Genomic DNA, 17,470 nt, shown 5'->3' with positions numbered 1-17,470 from the left:
CAAAATTTGGCGGGATTTATAATTGCTAAAAATTATAATATAAAAACTTTGTAAAAAATATTACCTTATAATAGATCGCAATGAAAAAATACATTCGAATATTTTTAATGAATTAAAATTATACAAAAGTTTAATTATCATATTAACAAACTATTCATTCAAATATTTCTTGATCTAAAATTTTGTAATATATTTCTACACATTGCATTAATTCGTATAATGGAAATGTTAAATAAGATATGACTCTGCATTAATCTTATACATGTTAAGTTGAAAAGGAACGAATATACTCACTTTTTGACTATTAGAATGAATCAATTCGTGCAGTAACTGTGGAACGAAGTGTTTGTTTTCACATATTATTATTTTTTTAAAGGATCAAGAGAAAAGAGCAAAAGTTTGGAATAAATTATACGTCATAAATTATACGATGTTACGTCAAATAGAACATTTAAGAATTCCCATAAAATATACACTTATGTTTAAATTAATTTTAAATCGTTCTTCTTCACTAAATTTGTTTAATAATTCATTTTTATGTACTAATGTTAATTTCAATGCATATATTGAAGAACAATTAAAGGAAATTTTTAAATTAAAAAATACTAATATTAGTACATGGATCGTGGAGGTTAATATTTCGTAGTACAAATCGAATAAGGTAATAAAAAAAATTATATAATTAGTATAAATATATTTATTATAGAATAAGGTACGGAATCTATGTCATACATATATAGGAAGTGAAAAAAAACAAAAACAGCATATTTTACAAGTACTAGCTGTAAATTATGCAATTAAACATGATAGTGTATTTGAAAATGCAAGAAAACTTCTTTCTACACAAGTATGTGCAAATTATTAATTAATCATAAATTTATTGTTTAATCATAAATCATATATAGAATTATATATCTTTTTTATTATAGTCGAATAATGAAAGACAAATAATTGTTCATGAAAGAACTCTAAAAAGTATTCTCATACCACCGTATCAATGGCTATTTATTATCATGGGACGTCTTAAACATGGCGTGAAATTTTTAGTTGATCTAAGAACAGATATTTTAGTAAGTAGTAAGCAATAAATAGTTCTATAATGTAACAGTAACATAAAAATTTGATTAGGAGTTGATGTCAGAAACAAGTGACAGTGACAAGAATTTTGTGATGCAGCAACTAAATCTTACACTCAAAGATTTATTATTATTATGGTTTTCAGTAGGATTTTTGCATTTAGAACGAATAACATGGGAGACCTCTTGTGATATATTACAAAAGGTATATGCATAAATATAAATATGCAAATAATAGAATTTATACATTAATTTTATATGTAATATTTATTTTTAATAATAAGGTTTCAGATTATGAAGCAATACATCCAATAAGAAATTGGGTAGACTTAAAACGAAGAGTTGGACCATATAGAAGATGCTATATATTTATGCATCCGTCTATGCCAAGAGAACCTCTTGTTGTATTACACACAGCATTGTGTGATACTATACCAAGTAAATATAATCTTTTATTGCTTGTTATATACATACTATATTTTTAATTATCAATATTATAATAAATAATTGTATATGTTCACATATTTATAGATAGCGTAAAAGGGATTGAAGAAGCAGAACAGAGAATTCTGGGAAGGGTAGGACGACAAGTAACATATTTAGAAGAAGATAAGTCAAAAATAACGGCAGCAATATTTTATTCAATAGCATCCACTCAAAAAGGCTTGCAAGTAAAAACATATTTTAAATGTTATGACTATTTAGAAAATAGGTATTAGTATAGATTAAAAATTTTTAGGGTATTGAATTAGGTAATTATCTAATTAAAGAGGTAGCTAATCAAGTGGTTACAGAATTTCCAATGATACATGAATTATCTACTTTATCTCCTATTCCTAATTTTAGAATATGGTTATTGGAAAAGATGAAACAAGGTAAGGGTGAAATTTTTTTGGTGTATGCATACATACATATATATGTACATAAATATCCATTTTTTTTACAGATATATCTTTCATATTTACGTTAAAAGAGCAAGAATCTATACAAAAAATTCTTCGATCAGAAGATATATTTACAACGTTAAAAAAACTTTTTAATAATTCTTTGTGGATAACTGACGAGCAATTATCAGAATTACTTAAAAAGCCATTACTTCGAGCATGTGCATGGTACTTGTACAAAGAAAAACATCGTAGTTATGCCTTAAATAACGTTGGTATGTACTCTCTGACATAAGATGTTCTTGTATTGATTTAAATTTTTTTTACTAAATTTTGTCACAGCAAATTTTCACTTGCGTAATGGTGCGATCATGTGGAGAATGAATTGGATGGCTGATCCTTCACCACGAGGTATTGCAAATAGTTGTGGCATAATGGTAAATTACAGGTAATATTTTAATAAATTATATTTTTATGAAAAAAAATTATGTAAAAATAATATTAATATAATTTTTTATATTTTTAGGTATTATTTGAATGAATGTGAAAATAATAGTCGAAATTACATTGAAAACTATTTCATAAATGCTTCCGAAAATGTAATCAACCTTGTGACACAAACAAAAACAAATGAGAATGTCACTTGATGAAGATATCTAGAAAAAATCGTAACATATTAAACAATTCATTTGAACAATGGTGTATGGTATTGTCAATAGGATCGAAATTCTTAACAAAGAAGATTTTATTACTCTTCAAATTTTATATTTTTATTAAAGATTATTAAATTTGTTCATTTATACAATAGCTGATTCCTTTCCAGCTTAAAGACAGCACAAAGGTCTGCAGGCAGATCTAAAACAAAATAATAAATAATTGTTTAATTATTTTAAAGAAATTTATTTTTGTTCTATATTATTATTATTTCATTTGCATTTAAAGAACATTCAATTTTTTTTATAATCGTTATAAAATATAATACAAAATAATTTCATACCTGTAGTCAAGGCTGGGTTTGATGAAAGTTTGTGGGAAGATGAGGTCTACTTTCTAGTTTTGTATAATCCAGATGGAATTCCTTAGCTACCTTCCTCCAGTTTTGCGCATCAAAATAATAGTAAGTACCACGTTCGTATGTCGATGTTTTTTCTACAAGTCCTAATCCAGGTGCTTGAGTAATCCACACTTTCTCCTCCATGTGATATCTCCATTCCCTGCTGTACCTTAATAGTACGAAGTCAAAATATATAGTGTTTTTTCAATATTTTCAAATCATTTGATATGATACTTCTGCTTTACTTACAATTCTGCTGCAGCTGCCAGTTGGAGGACATCCCCGACATTTGTATAAAACATATAAAATAGTAGATCATCTTTGTATCGATTTAGTTTAACTGGTGCTAACTTATCCCTAAAAATGCATTACATATGATTAAAATAAAAAGGCAAATAATTCAATATATCTTAAAAATATAATCGAAGTATCTATGTGTTTGTGTGTGTATGCATGCACGCGCATATATTTATAAAAGATAAAAAACTATATTATTTGAAACTGCATTCCAAATCATATAAAATATATCTAATATTATAACAATTAAAATACTACCTGATTGCTGCATTAATAAGATATTCTGGTGGTACGTGAAAGTCGATATCTTGTGGTCTACATGGTGTTTCTGCCCAAGGACCACCAAAATTTTGATACAAATTTTCAGGAGAATTAAGATTCAATCCTAATGCTGTAAGATCTTGTCCTAATGCCAAAGATACTAAATTTGGATCCGTTTCTGCTGCTCTGATAAAAGTTAAGAGACCAACCATTCCAAATTGATCTTTTACCATACTTGCAGGTATATTTGTCACCTTCCCTATAAAAAAAAAATTTGATAAAATTATTAAACAAAAAGAAATCTATTAAAATTTTATATTGCATGTATATCATAATTTTATATCAAATGACAATAATTAATAAAAGAAAATTTGTAAATAAAACAATAATTAATTTAAAGAATTCATAAGCTAGCAATGATAAATTCACTTTACATCGAGATTCTTTGTTTACCATCTGGGGATGTTTGAATGCCTCTTTTAGATGACTGAGATTTTTCAGATCCAGGTGCTCTGTTTGCTTGTAATACATCCTGGCCAATTTCTGGACCTAGACCAACGGATATACTTTTATCTCCAGAAACACTTCCACCTGGTGAAGGACCTTCTCTGTTTTGTGTGCCTGGTAAAGCAGGAAAATCTTCTGAACTCATAGTAAATTCACTCGACTCTGATGTTGGTTGCTTTACCATTCCAACTATAATATAAAATAATAAAAGTTATTTTTTAAAATTAAATTATATGAAAATATGCAAAGAAATGTTGGTAATATTTAAAAAACGTATGTCTAAATATATAAAATCATTATTTACATTATTTTGTAATACACATTTTCAGTATTTTTTACATAAATGTACAATAGAAAATTATTTCTAATTTATCATCTGATGAACACTAACCATAAGGTTGTTTTCCAGGCATGGGACTAGGTTGAGGCATGGAATCACCCTGACCTCTATTTGTCAAAGATGGAAATTCCGAAAGATCTAATAGAGGGGGTGTACTTGTATCTCCACCTCCACCACTTCCAAACACAGAATGGAAATTATTAATCGCACCTTGAGATCCGTAGTTGCGACTTGGAGGTATACCAAAACTGCCCATACTACCCATTGGATTTGAGGTTCTGTAAAATAATACTTATATATCATCTGCGTATTAAAAATATAAATATTTTCACTTTTCAATACACCACAAATTAAAAATTTGAAATACATAAGTCAAATGAATAGTACAGAATATAATTTCTTTTTTTAATTTGTTCTTTGATCAAAGTATTTATTTGTATTATCAATAAAACACATTATGAAATACTTTCTATACAGACAAAAGACAAGATATTATTAAAAAATAAGTCAGTTATAGTAATGATATATCAATTAATATACCTAACTATTTTATTTTTATAATCTATTAGTAAACTTACCCAAGAGCAGGCATTGTACGTCTATCTGTGAAAGCCCTTTGTCCAAACAGCCCTCTGCTACTCATAGGAGAGAGCTGTTGTTGTTGGGATTGATGACTGGTCTGCGTGCCTCCTGATCCTGATGCACTAGGATAAACGTTGGTAACCACTACCACAGAGTTCGCTGTGCTTGAGGTACTTGCAGATGAGCCTGAGAACATGCCCGATGTGGGCGTGACATGACCCGCAAGGGTCGATGAATTTAAGCCCCCCCCACCACCCGCGCGCGAAGTAAGGCTTGTGTTCGCAATACTGCGTGGAGGCTGCTCAAAATTCAGGTTGGCCATAGCCCAGTGGCTCCAATATATAATACCTGCCAGGGCACACCAACACACTTTTGTTTTATGTCAATTACCACAACCACTTTGTTTGTATACTGTGACACACAAGTTGTGCAATTGCATGGGATCCATGAAGATCCATGACAATATCTCGTTGTAATAACCTGTAATAATGAAGCAAAGACTAAAACATATTAATTACAAACTGTTTACTATAGCTTAATATGAGAGTTCGAAATTATATTAATATAAGTTAATTTAAAACATAATGATTGAAATACCAAGAGATTTATTGATAAATACAATTTTTCTCATTCATTGATCTGTTTTTGTCCAGTATGTAACGTATATAAAGAATTACTAACATAATGTTTTAATGAATATATAAAATATTCTTTTAAAAATATCCTAGATCTTTAGCATGTTTATAAGAACAAAGATTTGAATATTTTGAAAAATATTTGGGAATTAATCGTTTTGATAGTATCAAGTCAAGATTCCGTTGACAAGCACAAAGAAGTAAGCAGGTTATAATCCATGCAATGTGAAAATATGAGAATAATAGGAAAGACTTTGAGACTGTTACCTGTTGTACTTAATCTGATTGTATGTCACTGAGGGCAGAATACAATCAAATTCATAATAAACAAAGTAGATGAACGTAAGGAAAAAAAACACAAAAACTTCGATGTTGACTTGGAATGAATGTGATACGAAGATATTATTATAGTCAGTTTTTTTCACAAAAAAAAGACTTTCACATGGACGGGACCAGAAAATTCACGACTTTGTACACATCACAGCACTCTTTAGTAATAGATTACTGTTTTGTCAATCAGTTTCACAGCTTAAACAACACTAGATACACGAATTTCTGCCATATTAACAATTTCTACAAACGTGTTCAAATCAGCAAATAATGTTTATTTTGTAAAAATTCATATGTGAGACGAGTAAATTCCAATTATATTGACTTTAACCGAATAATAACAAATTAATAACATATTCCAATTTCGATTATTACTTCTCCATATGCTGATCTAAAAAGAAAATAAATGGTTCTACATTTGACTAACAATTGTTGAAATTTCTAGGGTTATTTCTCTACACGAAATTCTGGATAATGTCGTAGATAACGTACAAAGAAATCTAGTGTGTTTAAGTCAAAGACCAAAAAATTAAAAGTTATCCAATCATTCTTATGCTTATGATTTGTTTTTTGTAACTAAAAAATGACTTTTAGAACTCTTCGCCGATGACAAGATTATTTCTTCAGATTATGTTGCATTCTTTTTTGAAAATATACTTGCGAATAATTCTCTTTCCAAAATAGTGCTTTATCTAGCTTTATTTTTTCCTAATATTTCTATTGGTCGATGGTAATTTGTGTTTTCTCCCGGTAAGCGGCCATATTAGTTCTAGATTAATTTAACAAAAGTAAGTGTTTCGTGCGTGGAATGAAATTATCACCGTCGTGTATCAAGTTGAGCGTGCACTGTACCAAGCAAGGTTACATTGTTACAAATGACAGTGGCACTTGGTCAAATGCGAATACGACCGAGAAGTCATGTGAACGAAATGCATGGAAATATTAGGACGAATACGTCTTGTTGATCTCTATCAGTGCATACAAGTACATCTTTTTTGTGACACTTTATGAATGTGGTCAAAGCAAGAGATCATCTTGCGGGGGGTCTTGGCTGGGATTACCAAAATCTGACTAGACCAAAAAGCCGCCTTACTGATAAGGTATCCACTTATATTAGTTTGTTTTCTCTATTCTTTTTATACAATAAATATCATGTAGTTCAAATATTAATGAAATATTCACGTTATTATGAAAATCTATATTTATTTCCTATCTATTTATATTTCTGTATTAATGTAAACATATATTAGGTATTGCCATAAAAAATATATGTATAAAAAATTTTATTAAAATTTGTTACAAATTATATATGTATATATCAATGTATACTGTTAATATTTTTATATGAAAATCTTATATTTTCTAGCTTTTAATATCAAGACTGCCAATCTAAGACTGAACTACTGATGCATGGGATAATTATCTTTAATGTCGAGTACGGACAGCATCAATGGGAAACTGTTTTTCTTGTTTCAAGGTGCCACTTCCACCAGTCACTACGGAACAATCAATTGTATTGGAACATAAAGACGGTAGCATCTTCATAATGTGAAAATAAAATTAATATAAATTGATAAGTAACTATCTTATAAATATATTTCAATATAGACACAATGGAACTAAGAGGATTATTCCCAAATTCTTGCCAACAAACTGGTCCACTCGTGCCTGCAGAAACACATGTCAATGGAAACAGGAAATCATTAAATACTGTACCTACGCTTAATAATGTAGGGTCAGATAACTGTGGATCCATGCCTAGTATACAAAATAACTTACGTTTGTCTCGAGGATTTTATGCTCGATTACCTCCACTAGGTCGTTCAGGCACTTCTTCAGGTCTTAACTTAACCACAGAATTTAAACAGCAACGAGAACCATCAGAAAGCAAATTGAATACGTTGTTTGACCAATATAAGGTATATTATTTATAATATCTATGAAAATACAAGGTTCTATATTTAATTTATTTAAAAATATTTGTTTCTTTTAAAGGATTTACATGAGGATGTAATATTAGCTGATGGAATAGAAAGGCTTTGCAATGATTTGCAACTATCCCCAGACGAATTTAAAGTACTTGTTCTAGCTTGGAAATTAAATGCTGAACAAATGTGCCAATTTACGCGTCAAGAATTTGTAACAGGGCTGAAAGCTATGCGTGTTGACAGTATACGTGGCATTCAGGCAAGATTACCTGAAATTGTGCAAGAGTTAACAGTCAATAGTGATTTATTTAAGGATCTCTATCGATTCACATTCCGCTTTGGTTTGGATGTTACCTCTGGTCAACGAATACTGCCAGCTGATATGGCTATTGTCCTTTGGCGACTTGTTTTTACAATTCGAGAACCACCACTTTTGACAAGATGGTTAAAATTTCTTGAATGTCATCATGTTCGAGGTATACCTAGAGACACTTGGAATATGTTTCTGAATTTTGCTGAAAGCATTGGAGATGATCTTGGTGCTTATGATGATGCAGAAGCATGGCCAAGTTTATTTGATGATTTTGTAGAATATGAAAATGATCAAATGAACCAAAATATTACTAAAGATGACATAATGAAGGATGCTTCTATTGATAAGGCTTAAAAAATCCGTTTAAAAAAACATTTATTGAATTAAAGTACAGTCATATATCTGGCTTTTGAATAGAATCTTCTAAAATGACTTAATGACATAGATATATGTGAAGAAACGGTAGGATAACATTGTGATATTTACGAATATTTTTAATCAGTGAATTAGTGAAATGACTAAATTGTACATTTTTTATTCAAAAGTGGCATTACATTTCCAAATATGAATAGGTGTATTTTAAGTTATATGTTAATTTATTAGTAAAGGGTTGTGAATTTTATACACAAAAAATTAAATGACAAATTCTTTATTTGTTGACAAATTCATGTCAAAAAACATGGTGTAAAGAAAAAATAACATACAATACTCTTTGTGAATTTTATAATTTTCAAAAATCTGTATAATATTACAGAATTGTAACATTACAATTTATAGAAATAATTATATGCCAAGAGGTATCATTTTTTTTTTTTTACAAGATATTTATTAACAATGATAAAAAATATGTATTATTAAAATTGTATTTTGTTACATATTTTTGTGTTGTAATACTAAAATTTGCATTTAAAATATATTTAAATGATAATTTATAATGGTTTATAATATGATATCTCTTTTCATATGGCATATATAAATAAATTGAAAATATTTGACGAAAGTGGAAAGCATTAATAATATAGTATATAAGATTAATTGATTGAGTATAAAAGTATACTATGTTTTTGATAAAAACGAAAATTATAACGATTATAAAGGTATCTGAAATACATTTTGGTTAGATACTTTATCATTAAATTTTATCAAAGTAATTCTAAATTATAATAATACATAAATATTTGATAAATATTTGGCAATTACTCTGTTACAAATGATTTTCAACTTTGTTATAATTATAAAGAAAATTATATGATGCAATCAAATTAAAAAATATATATATAAAATCATGTAGTTTTCCAATTATATAATTACACACTTAAATGCTGTATATACAAGAAAATTAAAAATAATGTGAAATTATTAGATAATCTACATGCGCCAAATCCAAATTATTATATAAGAGAATAAACAAATTTATAGTAATTATGAAAAATGAAGAAGATTCTGTTCAAAGGACTTTTTGCATAAAAGAGTTTTTAATAAATCTCTCAATCTAAATTTGTGATACAGTGTGTACAAGTCTATACAATCTTGGATTCATTAATATTTCCTACTGATAAAAGAGAGCAAATGTAAAGAAGTAAAGTATTTTATATTAAACATAGATTCCAAAATTTGTCTGGTTAAACATAATATATTTTATTAGACTAGAGTGTATAATGTAACCCTATGCAAAACATACACATGTATTCTAGTGTAACACATGTCCATTATGAATTGTGGTTTTTAATAGTTATTTCTACTGATTCTTTCCCATGATGGAACATAAAGGATTATTAAAATCAGGTTCCTATTTAGTTTTTATATTTTTTAATGCACTTACAGCAGTACTAAGGGAGAAATATTTACTTTTTATTATTGTTGTAAATTTTTCATTAACTAACAAGATCTAATGAAATATTCTAATACAAAATTAATATGATTTTTATAATGTATTATGAATATGTAATATAATCTGAGTATATGTATCACAGTGTATCATGTCAGTTTAAAAAATTCTACAAAGATTTTATAAACTATTAAGGAACCATTTCCTGTTTTATTTCATATAAAATTGTGATATATATTCATATTAAAATCAATTTCATGAAAAACGAAACTTTCTTTAAAATTATGGTTATCTAAAGGTTGATTTTTTGTAATGTACTTTTTTAATACTATGCTTTAACATATTCACCGTCCTTTTGTCCATAGTACCTGATACAGGTACAATATATGAATACACAATTTTATATATATATATATATATATATATATATATATATACATATACATATATATGGATTAATGTTGGATATAAAGCAAAGCTTACACAGAGATACATAAACATAATTACATATTATGAAAAAATAATTGCAAAAATGAAAGTATAGCTTTATAATTCAGAGAAGATAACTATTTAAAAAGTAAATTATATCAAAAACTAGGATTAATAGGTTCTTTTTCATATTATGAAGCATTGAAATAATATGTCTGAAAAATAAAATTGCCTTGTAATATCTATCTAAATTATTATCAATCACTATTACCATTGCTATCATAAATGAGAAAGGTTCCTTTTTTAGAATCTCTGTGTAGGTTACACTTAATTTGTATGAGGATTATATTAATACACATGAACGCATTGCTTAACCTCAACAGACGCACACATATTATTAACAATATACTATTAAAATAATTTAAACTTAAGCTTCAATTTAAGTTGAAGCTCTTGCTTGACTAAGGAACAATTTTATTTCGTATCTAATGATCGCACATATATCATTTCTATTTTTTTTAATGCTTCCACTAAACTTTCCTAAAATATCCTAAGATTAAATAGAATTACTTTGATTGTGATAATTTTAAATCAGATTGAGTCACATTTTGTAGAAACGTTATCATTACAAAAAATAGGTGTGATAATTAAATAAAGAGTCAAATGATAGTTATAAGTAGGATTCAAACATTGGTATGATAGACTATTTATAATAACAGATGTACATTTCTAATAAGTCTTAATAAATTCATTTTAATTCTACAGAAGTAAATATGTGAAAATAGTGCATGAGTAACAATGCTTTAACTCTTTAAATTATCCCTTACGTAAAAATCAAGATTTTGTATAATCACAAAGAAGCTTCCATCCAATTTTATCATATTTTATTGATAATTATATATTGATGTTACACTAAATATTGTAAACTTATATCACAATTGAAAGTGTATTTTATGTTGTCTTTGATAATAGTTTAATATATAAAAATAGAATGTAATTGGTGATACATAAGGGTACACAATGATAAATAAATTCAACATTAAAGTAAAAAATATTTTTTTCTAAAAGATTATATATGTGTGTGTGTGTGTGTGTAAAGGACTATATATATATTTCTAAAAGATTATTATATAAAGGGTTTTATTTATATTATTAATTTGTATTCATTAAGCTATAAAAGGTAAAATATTTTAATGATTAAACTATGCTATTCTATGATATACTTTAAAATATATATTATATGCTTTTTTTTTTATAAAAAATGCAATGAATATAAATTACTTATAATGTTTAAAAAATTTATTGTGCTTGTATAATATAAACAGATTATATGCTTTCTGGTACAAGAAATTAGTTTCGTTTATTATAATATACATTTTATCAAATGCTTTAATACTTATATAGGATTAAAATAAATTTTAAATGACTATAAATAGGTAAACGGACTTTACTCATACATTTTTTAATTAAAAAAAATAATGCACTGGAGAACTACGAATTAAAGGCTATTTATTTTTAATTATGTAAAAAAAAATAATCATATGCGCGATATATTATTATTTTAATAAATATTTTAAATTATTAAAAAATGTAATAATTTCATTCGCTTTCTATCTATTATATATATAGTTACAATATTTGGATGCACCCAACACTTTAGATGCATCTAGCAAAATCCTGCATCGACATGCAACGCTATGGCACAGTGGACGATGCTGATTGGTCGATATCGGGAATAGACACCAATTATATACAGCGTACGTTGAAGACAAGATGATGCTGTTGCATCCCTACATAGCACACTAACCAATCGTAAGCGGTGAATCTTGCTTTCACACGCTATAGTTTTGTATTTATATGTGATCTGTAGTACAAAGCTACGAGAGAGTAAGTGGAGTGAGTAGAGTGAGTAGAGTAGTCAAATATCGTTCGGTTAACAAAGCGCTTGTTGAGAGATTCTCTAAATTTTTATTAAACTTTAGAGAACAGTGTAAAACGACCAAGTACGTATATTTATTATTTTTCACAGAAAATAGCAGATAATATAGATATAAATAATAACTGTAACGTATCGTTATTTATGCGTGAGAATGTTTGTTTTCTTGGTATGAAACTTCTACCTTACACTTACGCAGTTTCACGCAAGGAAAACTTCATGTACGCCTTCCGCCATTTTGTTTATTCGGTCTGCTTTTGGAGGGAAACCAAGAACGATTTTTAGTTGATTAAAATTAGTCGCTCATATACATATTATCGTAATTTTGCTTGTGTATGTGTTATAATTAATCGTGAGTCATATATTGATGCAATCATATATTTGAATGAAGACGATTGCTTCTACTTTATTTTTCCGATTAACGCCATTTGTCAACAACGGGGTATATTGACCCCACATACATATCTAATTTATTGTGAAGTGTATAATATAATAATATTCTGTAATTTTAGTAAACTATGGCTCGTACGAAGCAAACTGCCCGTAAATCTACTGGAGGAAAGGCACCCAGAAAACAACTTGCAACAAAGGCAGCCCGTAAAAGTGCACCTTCTACTGGAGGTGTAAAAAAACCACATCGTTACAGGTATGAATAAAGAAGTATTATGAAGTGCATTATGAATTGATTAACTTATAATGTACGAACAACATTATGTATTTATTTTCTTGTTTTTGTATTTAATACTTTGTTCTATTTTAGACCTGGAACTGTAGCACTTAGAGAAATCAGAAGATATCAAAAATCTACTGAATTGCTGATAAGAAAATTACCATTCCAACGATTGGTTCGTGAAATTGCACAAGATTTTAAAACTGATTTGCGTTTCCAAAGTGCAGCTATTGGTGCCTTGCAAGAAGCTTCGGAAGCATATTTGGTCGGATTATTTGAAGACACAAATTTATGTGCTATTCATGCTAAACGCGTTACTATCATGCCTAAAGATATTCAGTTGGCACGAAGAATTCGTGGCGAACGTGCTTAAATTACAAACAACTTGCAATTTTTGTTTCAATTCATTTTATTATCATGTCCTGGGACATTATCTTACAAAGTAATTAAATACATCGCAATTCAGTTCTTCCCACAAATATTCACTAGAGTCTACACTGCCAAGCACTATAAGTAGTATAAATGGGGAAATATAATCTAGGTTTGTCTGTTCTATTGCATCATAAATCATTAAAAAATATTTAAAATTCAATAATAGACAATTAACTTCTCCAATTATGGTATGTGAACATGATTATAGTGGAATAGTATTTGTAATCAAACTTATATCATTACACACGAGCAATAAGTTATAGAAAACATTTTGATATGTAGAAGATCAAGATTAGGATAATAGAATATGAAAACTCATATTTTTACAATCTTACAAGATTTGTCATATTAATTTAATTTTCATACATTTAATGTTGTGTCAAAAGAAACATAAATTTATGTTTGAAAAGTATCTTGCTATTTGATTGAAATATAATTAAATTAAAAAATTTTGTAAGTATAATATTTTGTTAGTAAGCAATATTGTTATGTAAGGAAATTTCGATTTGCATTTACATTTCATAAATATTAGTTTAATAAAATAATAATAATAATAATAATATAATAATAATAATATAATAATATAATAATAATAATAATTATAATAATAATAATTATAAAAAAATTAGTGAGTATTTCTTAGTGTTTTATTACTGTTAACTGTCATGATTATAGACATTATAATTTCATGTAATTACTCTCATAAAAATTTAAATAAATAACCTACTAGTGTACAGAATAATTGTTACATTTAATTGTAAGATTTATTTTTTACATTTATTTTAAACGTAACTATTAATTTATGTTTATTTTGTATAAATCCTAATTTTATATTTTCATAATTCTCTTTTTCTTTAAATGAAAAAGAAAAAGAAAAATTTTTTACTAGCTTTTTTTAGCGATGAGCAATCATATAACATAATGCGTTATATGTACTTCTTTAAATGGAACTTGTCATCATTTTTTGAAAAATGTAAATGATACAATCTTATACATATTCTGTCTAATATATTCATTGCGCAATATCCATGACGAAATCAAGGGGTAATGTACGTAGATTTCCCCCACGCATCGAAAGATCGGCGGCGGTACAACCAACAGGGGTAGCTTCAGATTGAAAGCTTTAACTGCTGATTAAGAAAAAAGTAAATTCTATAGTCACTTTTTTTTTCGTCTTTTTTCTTTGTTTTATTTGATTTCATTAATTTGGATAAAAAAATTGTAATTTCAAAAATAATGTAGTAATGAGAAAAAAGATCCTTATCTTTTCTAGAATCATCGTAGGCGTAGTTAGTAAGTAAGGAAGTAAGAGTAACATGTCGGACCAGAGACGCGTATGCTGTTAATAAATCGTCACAGGCTCACAGCTTTGTATTTTCTAAACGTAGGAAGGTAAGCCAATCGGCTAGCTCGTATTACAAGACAAAACTCGTCGTCCAACGTCCGATTGGATGGCCCGTACCGCGGGCTTACGTGCCTCTCGCAATTTAATTTCTAGGGGGTAGGGACAAGGGAGCCCGTGACTCGGAGAGCGTCCACTGCCATCGAAGTACAAGGAAGCGGATAGCGTTGGCTCTCAGCTTCTTGCGTAAATTTTCCTTCTAAGGGTAAGTAAAAGCTTTTCGATTGACTTTTACGAAGTGTCAGAACGTATTTGTTTTTTCGCGCGATAATGTCATACTATCGATTATGTCGAAAGATATCCCGAAGGCAAAGAAAAAAATTTTTATTTTCAACTGCACTAACAAGAAGCCTATCGCAAGAGCTTGCCTCCATTTTGTGATTGACGTTTCGTAGTAGGAATCGTTCACGAGCCTGACTGGTACGCCAACTAATTCTTGCCTGTCTCTCTCTCTCTCTCCTCTCTCTCTCTCTCTCTCTCTCTCTTGATTTTCTTTCTTTCTTTTCGTTTCGATCACTTCAGTCTTATCAACATTTTCAATGATCGATGTATTTAAACTCTCACTGACAATCTTTTTTCGTCAGTTTTCTCGCGATCATATTCTCGAAGATTTTTTTCAATCGACAGCGCGTGGGCTTTTCCACGCTAAACCAAGCGAGGGACGAAAGTTCGTCCATTGCGCAACGCACAAAGTTCCTCCGTGCGTGCTTCCTCGGAGTGCGCACGGTAACGGATCCTACCCCCACCAAACATAAAACCCCACCACTACGACAATTTCCTTTCCTCTGATCTTCCCCCACCATATATCGACTCTATCGCTTTTCAGTTTATACTAGTTTCTACTCGCGATTGTTTGTTGTGTCTAGCTGACTTTGTTTTCATGATCTTCGATCATTACCGTCAATTATCGTAGTCTCAACTTTTGTCTATTGTTGTATTGTTTTACGTTCTGCTCACACAACGTTACTCTCTGGCTTTTTATTTTTATTTCTTTTTTAATAATTTATATTTCTCTAGAAACGTTTTTATATTTTATAGCATGATGCTTCTATATATTAGATTTAATAGCAGTTGTGTGTTATAAATTAAAATAATCGTGAATGTATGAAAGTTGAAAAAATAGGATAATAAAAAGTATACAAGAAGAGAAGAAAAATTTTGTTAGGTGTGTCATGAAGCACAATTAATATAGATATGATAACTTTTCATAAAGTTATTTTTTAATAATATATAATTGTTCTTTCAGATTGAACCATGGCACGTACAAAGCAAACAGCCCGTAAATCAACTGGTGGGAAAGCTCCCCGTAAACAGTTGGCTACAAAAGCAGCCCGTAAAAGTGCACCTTCCACAGGAGGTGTTAAAAAGCCTCATCGTTATAGGTATAAATAAAAATTCACTTATCATACATACACACACCACACCACACCACAAGTATATATTTAAAAAATTATTAAAGAAAATACATTTGTTTATTTTAGGCCGGGTACAGTAGCTCTTCGAGAAATCAGAAGATATCAGAAATCGACTGAATTGCTAATTAGGAAACTACCATTCCAGAGATTAGTCCGTGAAATAGCACAGGATTTCAAAACTGATTTACGTTTTCAAAGTGCAGCTATAGGTGCTTTGCAAGAAGCATCTGAAGCTTACTTGGTTGGATTATTTGAAGACACAAATTTGTGCGCTATTCATGCCAAACGTGTTACTATTATGCCGAAGGACATCCAATTGGCTCGGCGAATTCGTGGCGAACGGGCTTAAATAATAACGTGTATTTCCCATACATACTGTTTATTACTACTACTATTATTATTGTTCGTAATTATTGTGGATGATACCTTTTCATTCCAAGATACATGTTATGTTGTATTTCACAAAAGCATAGAAACTGTAAGACACTCTTATGCGTGCGTAAAATTTCTAATATAATTAAGTAAAACATTAGATAAAAAATAGTATCTTTTTGATTAAGAAACATTTGGAAATTGGTTTTACTTATACGCACGAAATATTTTAAAATATGTAGTTTTAATATCTGATTTCAGAAGAATTATCAATACTTTGGAAACGTTTACAAGACATTAACAAATAGGAGTAATTGGTATATTGAGAAATGACTGCTGAAAGATTTACTTTATGAATAAGCAAAGTAAATAAATATTGCTAATTCTTTTGAATTTACAGAGCAAAAGGTTGAGGCAATGATAATTGTTTTTTCATTATTTGCCTACTATTATCATCAATATCATGATAACATCATCATTATTATTACTATTGATATGATATACAGAATATGTGACTTAGCAAATAAGAAATTTGTCATAGTGATCTGATGTAGTACTTGTCATATTAGTCTTTTGATTGTATTAAAAATATGAGATAAAAACTTGAGTATTCAGTGTATATGTAAAAACATTTCATAAATAAATCTTCCAAATTGTATATGTATGTTCATAAAAATATATATATTTATATCTTAATTTATATTATTATTTTTAAAAATTGATGATTAAATTTTTTTGTAAAGTGCATATTTAAAAAATTAATTATTGAATAATTTTAA

At 28.5% G+C, this 17,470-nt stretch overlaps 5 protein-coding genes across 10 annotated transcripts; 4 read left to right on the top strand and 1 right to left on the bottom strand.

Moving 5' to 3' along the window:
• Nucleotides 1–193: 193 nt before the first annotated feature.
• On the top strand, nt 194–2,752 carry LOC127067174 (malonyl-CoA decarboxylase, mitochondrial-like). Of its 2 annotated transcripts, none has more exons than XM_051001809.1 (10): nt 194–631; nt 707–847; nt 930–1,070; nt 1,129–1,281; nt 1,361–1,514; nt 1,608–1,743; nt 1,923–1,951; nt 2,023–2,235; nt 2,303–2,408; nt 2,487–2,752. In XM_051001809.1, exons 1-10 carry the CDS (start codon nt 431–433, stop codon nt 2,605–2,607), a joined length of 1,395 nt encoding a protein of 464 aa, XP_050857766.1. In that variant the 5' UTR covers nt 194–430; the 3' UTR covers nt 2,608–2,752. The 2 variants fall into 2 exon arrangements, with proteins under 2 accessions (XP_050857766.1, XP_050857755.1); XM_051001798.1 differs by having other exon boundaries at nt 200–631; nt 1,608–1,747; nt 1,816–1,951.
• On the bottom strand, nt 2,688–5,323 carry LOC127067183 (CCR4-NOT transcription complex subunit 2). Its single transcript, XM_051001821.1, has 7 exons — nt 4,998–5,323; nt 4,471–4,697; nt 4,026–4,268; nt 3,570–3,831; nt 3,264–3,371; nt 2,958–3,183; nt 2,688–2,815 (listed from the first exon to the last, which is right to left on the bottom strand). The coding sequence occupies exons 1-6, from the start codon at nt 5,321–5,323 to the stop codon at nt 2,964–2,966; spliced, it is 1,386 nt and encodes a 461-aa protein (XP_050857778.1). The 3' UTR covers nt 2,688–2,815; nt 2,958–2,963.
• A 1,214-nt stretch (nt 5,324–6,537) lies between these two features.
• Nucleotides 6,538–11,516, top strand: LOC127067229 (DCN1-like protein 3). The gene is made up of 4 exons (XM_051001937.1): nt 6,538–7,066; nt 7,333–7,498; nt 7,575–7,885; nt 7,962–11,516. The coding sequence occupies exons 2-4, from the start codon at nt 7,417–7,419 to the stop codon at nt 8,559–8,561; spliced, it is 993 nt and encodes a 330-aa protein (XP_050857894.1). The 5' UTR covers nt 6,538–7,066; nt 7,333–7,416; the 3' UTR covers nt 8,562–11,516.
• A 785-nt stretch (nt 11,517–12,301) lies between these two features.
• LOC127067270 (histone H3.3A) lies at nt 12,302–13,535 on the top strand. Of its 4 annotated transcripts, none has more exons than XM_051002025.1 (3): nt 12,302–12,467; nt 12,913–13,046; nt 13,161–13,535. In XM_051002025.1, the coding sequence occupies exons 2-3, from the start codon at nt 12,919–12,921 to the stop codon at nt 13,441–13,443; spliced, it is 411 nt and encodes a 136-aa protein (XP_050857982.1). In that variant the 5' UTR covers nt 12,302–12,467; nt 12,913–12,918; the 3' UTR covers nt 13,444–13,535. The 4 variants fall into 4 exon arrangements, with proteins under 4 accessions (XP_050857982.1, XP_050857990.1, XP_050858009.1 ...); XM_051002033.1 differs by lacking the exon at nt 12,302–12,467 and adding an exon at nt 12,597–12,733; XM_051002052.1 differs by lacking the exon at nt 12,302–12,467 and adding an exon at nt 12,629–12,752.
• Nucleotides 13,536–14,946: 1,411 nt separating this feature from the next.
• LOC127067261 (histone H3.3A) lies at nt 14,947–17,387 on the top strand. 2 transcript variants are annotated; one of them, XM_051002001.1, is made up of 3 exons: nt 14,947–15,109; nt 16,151–16,286; nt 16,386–17,387. In XM_051002001.1, exons 2-3 carry the CDS (start codon nt 16,159–16,161, stop codon nt 16,666–16,668), a joined length of 411 nt encoding a protein of 136 aa, XP_050857958.1. In that variant the 5' UTR covers nt 14,947–15,109; nt 16,151–16,158; the 3' UTR covers nt 16,669–17,387. The 2 variants fall into 2 exon arrangements, with proteins under 2 accessions (XP_050857958.1, XP_050857968.1); XM_051002011.1 differs by lacking the exon at nt 14,947–15,109 and adding an exon at nt 15,723–16,069.
• Nucleotides 17,388–17,470: the final 83 nt, after the last annotated feature.

Source organism: Vespula vulgaris, chromosome 1, assembly GCF_905475345.1.
Source record: "Vespula vulgaris chromosome 1, iyVesVulg1.1, whole genome shotgun sequence".
Classification (NCBI taxonomy): domain Eukaryota; kingdom Metazoa; phylum Arthropoda; class Insecta; order Hymenoptera; family Vespidae; genus Vespula; species Vespula vulgaris.
This window is presented reverse-complemented; position numbering and strand designations above follow the sequence as displayed.

What these genes read in the sequence shown, in the direction of transcription:
- LOC127067174 (XM_051001798.1), top strand. Translation starts at nt 431, where the DNA reads ATGTTACGTCAAATAGAACATTTAAGAATTCCCATAAAATATACACTT. An exon ending in ATCTAAGAACAGATATTTTA is followed by an intron (nt 1,071 to 1,128) that starts GTAAGTAGTAAG and finishes AAATTTGATTAG; the next exon opens with GAGTTGATGTCAGAAACAAG. An exon ending in ATTGTGTGATACTATACCAA is followed by an intron (nt 1,515 to 1,607) that starts GTAAATATAATC and finishes ACATATTTATAG; the next exon opens with ATAGCGTAAAAGGGATTGAA.
- LOC127067183 (XM_051001821.1), bottom strand. Translation starts at nt 5,323, where the DNA reads ATGGCCAACCTGAATTTTGAGCAGCCTCCACGCAGTATTGCGAACACA. An exon ending in CATTCAAACATCCCCAGATG is followed by an intron (nt 3,832 to 4,025) that starts GTAAACAAAGAA and finishes TTTTTTTTATAG; the next exon opens with GGAAGGTGACAAATATACCT. An exon ending in CTTATTAATGCAGCAATCAG is followed by an intron (nt 3,372 to 3,569) that starts GTAGTATTTTAA and finishes ATGCATTTTTAG; the next exon opens with GGATAAGTTAGCACCAGTTA.
- LOC127067229 (XM_051001937.1), top strand. Translation starts at nt 7,417, where the DNA reads ATGGGAAACTGTTTTTCTTGTTTCAAGGTGCCACTTCCACCAGTCACT. An exon ending in TGTATTGGAACATAAAGACG is followed by an intron (nt 7,499 to 7,574) that starts GTAGCATCTTCA and finishes ATTTCAATATAG; the next exon opens with ACACAATGGAACTAAGAGGA. An exon ending in CGTTGTTTGACCAATATAAG is followed by an intron (nt 7,886 to 7,961) that starts GTATATTATTTA and finishes TTTCTTTTAAAG; the next exon opens with GATTTACATGAGGATGTAAT.
- LOC127067270 (XM_051002025.1), top strand. Translation starts at nt 12,919, where the DNA reads ATGGCTCGTACGAAGCAAACTGCCCGTAAATCTACTGGAGGAAAGGCA. An exon ending in AAAAAACCACATCGTTACAG is followed by an intron (nt 13,047 to 13,160) that starts GTATGAATAAAG and finishes GTTCTATTTTAG; the next exon opens with ACCTGGAACTGTAGCACTTA.
- LOC127067261 (XM_051002001.1), top strand. Translation starts at nt 16,159, where the DNA reads ATGGCACGTACAAAGCAAACAGCCCGTAAATCAACTGGTGGGAAAGCT. An exon ending in AAAAAGCCTCATCGTTATAG is followed by an intron (nt 16,287 to 16,385) that starts GTATAAATAAAA and finishes TGTTTATTTTAG; the next exon opens with GCCGGGTACAGTAGCTCTTC.